A 6,000-nucleotide genomic window follows, 5' to 3' on the forward strand; every position below is an offset into this window, starting at 1 on the left:
ACATTTGTACTTTGCGGCAGGGAGTCACGGTGTAATAAGTCCTATATGGCACTCCGTTAAGTCCTCATGGAAGGCACGCGGGAAGGGTTAGCAATCAACCCCCGCCCAGTCTCATCGAGTCCGTTTGGTATGCGCACGCTACATGTTGCTCGCTTCCGAACATGCACAAGATCTTGTTATCGAGTATGTCAGGAGAAGGGTTCATGTAGCCGGACCCCCGCACTTCCTATAGCTCGCGTCGCTCGACGTTGATGCTCGGTGTACGCACGCACCGTTTTCCTTTACGATCCGTGACGGCTTGGTTGCTGAGAGGGAACCGCTCCTCTTGTCTATGGCCCGATCATTTTTGCGAGGTCTAATGCTTGGTTGACTCGGGTGAATCGCTCCCCTTGGCTATGGCGGGACCGCTTTTCTACCATTCGACCAATGTCGTTGGTTTGTTTGCTTTACGAGCGGAGCTCGTTTGTATGATATTCTTGTTTGCTTCCCCTTTTTCCCGTAGGTTGTTAGCTTAGACTTGTACCCTTTGTATGATAACATTAGGTAGCAAGCTTTCCCCCTTAGCTTAGGTCTTCCTTATGCATTCTTTAAAACACAAACCACACTCTTTGATTTTCTTTTCTTAAGAGCTTGTTATTTCCGCTCCATTCCCAAGCCTCCAAAGGTCGAGCAGCGGAGTGTGAATGTAACTCGTTCACCTAAAAAACAGAAAACAAACAGAAACTAGTTAGCCGAGCTACGGTAGCTCTGATTCTGCAAAACAGATACGTAGGCAGCGGGGTAGGGCCCGTGCGAGCACAATCCTTTCTTTTCCCTACATTCTGCATTCGTTTTAGTCCAGATTAGCGCAGTTTGCTTACACACCCATAGTTTTAGACACAAGCGTCGATACCATCGAGTACGATGGGCGCGAGGGATGCTAACACCTTCTCCTCGCGTAACCGACTCCCTTACCCTTTTTCTCTGGTCGTGAGACCGTTGTTTTGTTTTGTGGTTTGCTGGCATTCCCTTCCTTTTCAGGATAAATATGTTAGTGGCGACTCTATTAATTTTCACGGTAGCGACAGCTGGCGACTCCACTGGGGACGTCTCGACCTATTGCGGGTACGGACTCGGCGAGTCGATCCTAGCGCTTGTGTGTTTATCTTTGGGTGTTTTATTGTTTTGCATATTTACCTGTTTACATTGCATCCTATTTGCGCTTTACTTTTCTGTATTATGTGTGTTGCCGGCAGTCCAGAATGCCTGGTGGGCGGCAACAAGTCCCACCACTTTGCATCATAGCATATTTATTTCCTAAAAGAAATGCAAAAAAAAAATGTATATAATAATAAGCATTTGCATGTCATATTTTCAGGGACATTCCGGAGTTCACTCAGGTTGAAGATGGACATTCTCACTGATACTGTCAAAGAACGTACGAGGCATACAAGCGCTTATAAGATTCCGGATATTGATGTTTCGGGGTTGATAGGTTTGAGTTCTCGGTTGAAAGGGGAGGTTCTCCGTGACTTCAATCATGTTTATGGCAATTTGCTCTCCATCCTCAATACATCTTTTGATCCGATGGCTTTGATCACTCTGTTTCAGTTCTATGATCCACAGTTGAGATGTTTTACATTCCAGGACTATCAATTGGTCCCAACGCTCGAGGAATTTTCTTACATACTCAACATCCGAATCACTGATGATGTACCTTTTGTTCGAGTTCCCAAGGTCGTGAGGTTTGAAAGGATGGCTGAAGCTCTTCACATGGGTATAAAGGAGGTGGAAAGAAATTGGAAGTCATCGGGCGGTGTTCCTGGTTTCTATCTTTGCTTTTTGATTAGCAGGGCTGAGGATGCGGCTAAGAAAGAGCATTGGGTTGATTTTAGTCGTTTGCTTGCTATCATGATCTACGACATTGTCTTATTCCCATCAAGAGAGAACTTTGTGAGTTTGGCGGCGATTTGTGTCTTCATGAACAAAAACCCCGTGCCAATGTTGCTTGCGGGTGCTTATTTTTCGATCTATTCGAGACATAAGAGGGGAGGATATGTTGTTGGTTCTTGTCTTCCGTTGTTGTATCAGTGGTTCATGTTGCATTTGCCGGTAAGAGGACCTTTTGTGCTCAAGAAGAGTTCTCTTAAGTTGTCAGATAGGATTGTTAACCTCACATCTTATGACATCAGGTTGAACTATTGTGTGGGGAAGGTTTGGAACATCATCACTAGTTGCGGTCAATATCCTAATGTTCCTCTCATGGGAACCAGAGGTTGTATTAGTTACAATCCCACGCTCGCTTACCGTCAATTGGGATACGCAATGGAAGTGTCTCAGAAGCATGTAGAAGAGTTTGAATCAGTGTACTTTGCCGATGGTAAAGATCCTTTGGAACTAGAAAAGATAGCATATGCTTGGACTAAAGTCCACAAGAGAGATCAGACTACTTTGAGCAAGAAGGTTCCTATTGCTATGGGTCCTTACAGGAAGTGGGTTGAGGCAAGAGCGGCAGTTTTGTTGTTGCCATTTGCGAGATCATGTCCATTGTACAAACAACCTCCCGTGGTTTTATCTGATACAGTTGCGGCTGAAATTTATATTCAAGCCAAAGCGGACAACATCAAGCTAAAAGCAAAGGACGAAGAGGTTGGCTTGGAGAGGTATTTTCAAGATCACGAAAAGGCAGAATTGGCTCGTAAGCTCAAGCATGCGCAAGGTGAAGGTTCAAACATGACATGTGCTCAAAGGCGATCTCAGGACTTGATGGAGGAAAGCTTGTATCGAAAACAGCAAGAATGTGCGAAGTTACGAAGGTCCGAAAGTAATAGCAAGAGAAAGGTGTAGGATTCGAAAAAGCAATTGATGGAAGAAAAAGCCAAGTCAGCTCGACTTGAAAAAGATCTCGCAAGCCTCCGAGCCCAACGGAGAGGAGATGGAGGAGCTCAATCTGTTATCAGACGGTCCTAGTGCTGCTATGGAGTGGATTTGTTTGGCTCATGGTCGATTCACGGTTTATTCTTGATGTTTGTAGCTCATATCCAGGATTGTTGGATAGGGTCGCATTTTGATATTCTGGATTTCTTTTGTATGCCTTATGAGCACATTGCAACACGATTATGTGTTTTGTTTGTATGAACTCCAATACTCAGTTATGTTGAATGAAATATGCTCAGTTTGATGAATTATTCTCGTGTGTGGATTGCTGTTCAGATATATTCGGTATCAGGGCTTCTATGTCCTATCTGAAAGTGGGATGAACTCTTGGATACCTGAAAATTGACAAACATTTCATGCATATCATTCATATATCATACATGTCATATATTTGCAGGTTTTGCAGGGCTTATATCTTATGTCTCGCTGTTTTGTTATCAGAAGGAGTTCTAAGACGGCTAATCACCCGTATCCGACCAGAGAAGGCAGATGGAACAGATTCAGGAACAAATGGCAGAGATGAGAGCTCAATTGACGGAGTAGATGAATGCGCAGATGGCGCAGTTTATGGAAGCATTGACTACTGTGACCAAGGGGCAGGATGACTTGTGGGTTCTCGTCGAGAACTCCAGAAGGAATGAGAATGGAGGACATCAAGGGCTGTTTGACGATGTGTCTGGAAGGATTGATGATCATCATGATCCGAATGAGTTTGATCACGTGGAAGGGCACTATAATCCTTTCAATCAGCATCACGAGTTTCCGCCTCCACCTCCGTCTTGTCTATTGGGAAGGAGAGATAATCAGAACCGTGGTAATTTGGATTTCAATGTTGAGAACTTTGATCAGGTATCAAGGCATAGTGCTGAGGGTGCACATGATGAAGTTGAAAGATATCATCTGATTGAGGAATGTCTCAGAGCTGTTGAAGGCAAAGGGGTGTTAGGCATGGATATCAACGACTTGGGGTTGGTTCCAGGTGTGAGGATTCCACCGAAATTCAAAGTTCCATCTTTTGACAAATACAATGGAGCGACTTGCCCTATGACTCATGTCAAGGCATATTATCGGAAGATGTTCGTATACTCTAAGGATGAGGGCTTTCTAATGCACTTCTTCCAAGATAGTCTTGCTGGGGCTTTGATCAGTGGTTTTTACACATATATTTATCGTTTATTTTAGTTATCTTTGATTAATATTATTAAGAGTTTTATAGCATTCTTCTTTATTTTATGCGTTGGTTGTGTGTTTTAGTGTTTTCAGACTCAAAGGAATAAAATAGGGCAAATCAGGACGAAAAAAATGCAAAATTCGGAGTTCCGGAAAAGTTTTTAGCATGCTTCAGCAGGTGCAACACGGCCACCCGTGTCAGGCAACACGGGCCGTGTCAGCCAATACGCTGATTGATCAGTTTTCACTAAATAGTTCATAACTTGAGCTACGGGAATCGGATCGACGCGTTCTAATATTCGTTGGAAAGCTAAGAGAAAGAGCTACATTTCTATGATGATTTTTAAAGCTGATAAAGAAGTTAGAAGCCTCGAAAAATTCATGAGAATTGTGTTATTTTGCCAAATAGCTGACCTATAAGGGTGTTTTAGGTATTTCCGACCGACTTAAATGACTGTCACCTATTTAACCAAGTTTTGAAGAAGAATTAGGGGACTTTTTGGCTAGGAGAAGACACGATTGAAGATTGGAGAAAACAAGGGTTTGGGAGAGAAGAAGGTCTTCATGAACGGAAGCGATTGAAGATCAACTTTCATCTCAATTCTTGTAATGTATCTATTTCATAATTTGTTTTCTTTGAACAATATGAGTAACTAAACCCTAATGCTAGGGGGTGTCCCTGATTTGATTCTGTAATGATTTTGAATTCCTGAGTTCATCAATAGATTTGTTTTCTTATTTAATTTAATTGTACAAGGTTTTTATGCTTTCTTTGTCGGACCAACAAGATTGATTTACGGTTAACAACCAGCTGGACAGCGGTTGTTAAGGTTTTTGTACGATTAGACTATAGTAGGTATCACCTAGGACTAGGGATACCCTATAGTTACCAGCTAACTCTTGATAACATAAAGGCTTGATTTCATCATAATTCTCTAAGGACTTAGGACTTAGGATGAATGTTCAAAGGTTTTCCCACTAAGGACTTAGGGGAAAATAATCTAAAGGGCGGTAATTAAAGGTTATGAACTTGTTGAAGAGATCTAAATCCAAGGTTATTACAGGAACAATCACACACTTTACCCTAGCATAATACTCGTATTTGTCAAAAAGCCAATTTACTTTTCTGCTTAATTTAATTATTTTTAGTCACAATTTGCAAACAAAACTCCAAATATAGTTTTTTGTTTAATTGAACCATTATTTAAACTCGGTATTAACGTGCTGTCCTTGAGATCGACATTCGGGGAATTTCCCTATTATTACTACAGAGGCAAAATAGTACACTTGCTATTTTACCGATCAAGTTTTTGGCGCCGTTGCCGGGGACTGCCAAAATATAGAGTTTTAATTTTAGTTCAATTGAAATTTTGTTACTCGTTAACTAAAAATTTGTTTTTGTGTTTGTTTATTTGAATTTGATTTTATTATAAAAAAAAGAAAAAAAAAGTCTGATTATTTTTGCTTCATGAATTCTTCTCTACTTTGCTACTAACAAATTGTTTGAGTTTTGTAGCTATGTATTGTTTTGATACATTGCCACCTGTATCTCCTGCATGTTGGTCGCCTGATTCAGGAGTAACCTTGGAAGAGGCGACTAAAATTTTTAAAGCATATAAGAGAGAGGTAAGAATCCTTATGAATGAATGTAAGGAAGCTAACTTTTATCTAGATAGGTTTATTTGGAGAAAGTTAGAGTTGGAAGAAGAATATGTGGAACCAGAAGAAAAATACATAACATCAGATGAAGAGGATGCAGTAAGAATAGAAGAATTTGAGGTAAAAAAGAAATGTGGGGAAGAAGAAATAAGGAAACTTGAAGATGATCGAGTTTTGGATAAAACCACAAATTTAACAATTTGTGAAGATGTGGACATCCAACAAGAAAATTTTCAACAACAGAGTATCCCCAAG

General features: G+C 41.1%; 1 protein-coding gene across 1 annotated transcript; it reads left to right on the forward strand.

Annotated features, from left to right (window-relative positions):
- Positions 1–1,386: 1,386 nt before the first annotated feature.
- LOC131593441 (uncharacterized) lies at positions 1,387–2,826 on the forward strand. Its single transcript, XM_058865937.1, has one exon. It carries the CDS (start codon positions 1,387–1,389, stop codon positions 2,824–2,826), a length of 1,440 nt encoding a protein of 479 aa, XP_058721920.1.
- Positions 2,827–6,000: the final 3,174 nt, after the last annotated feature.

This window comes from Vicia villosa, linkage group LG1, assembly GCF_029867415.1.
Source record: "Vicia villosa cultivar HV-30 ecotype Madison, WI linkage group LG1, Vvil1.0, whole genome shotgun sequence".
Lineage (NCBI taxonomy): Eukaryota > Viridiplantae > Streptophyta > Magnoliopsida > Fabales > Fabaceae > Vicia > Vicia villosa.

Bases quoted from the DNA above. Each gene is read 5' to 3' on its own strand.
- LOC131593441 (XM_058865937.1), top strand. From the start codon at position 1,387: ATGGACATTCTCACTGATACTGTCAAAGAACGTACGAGGCATACAAGC.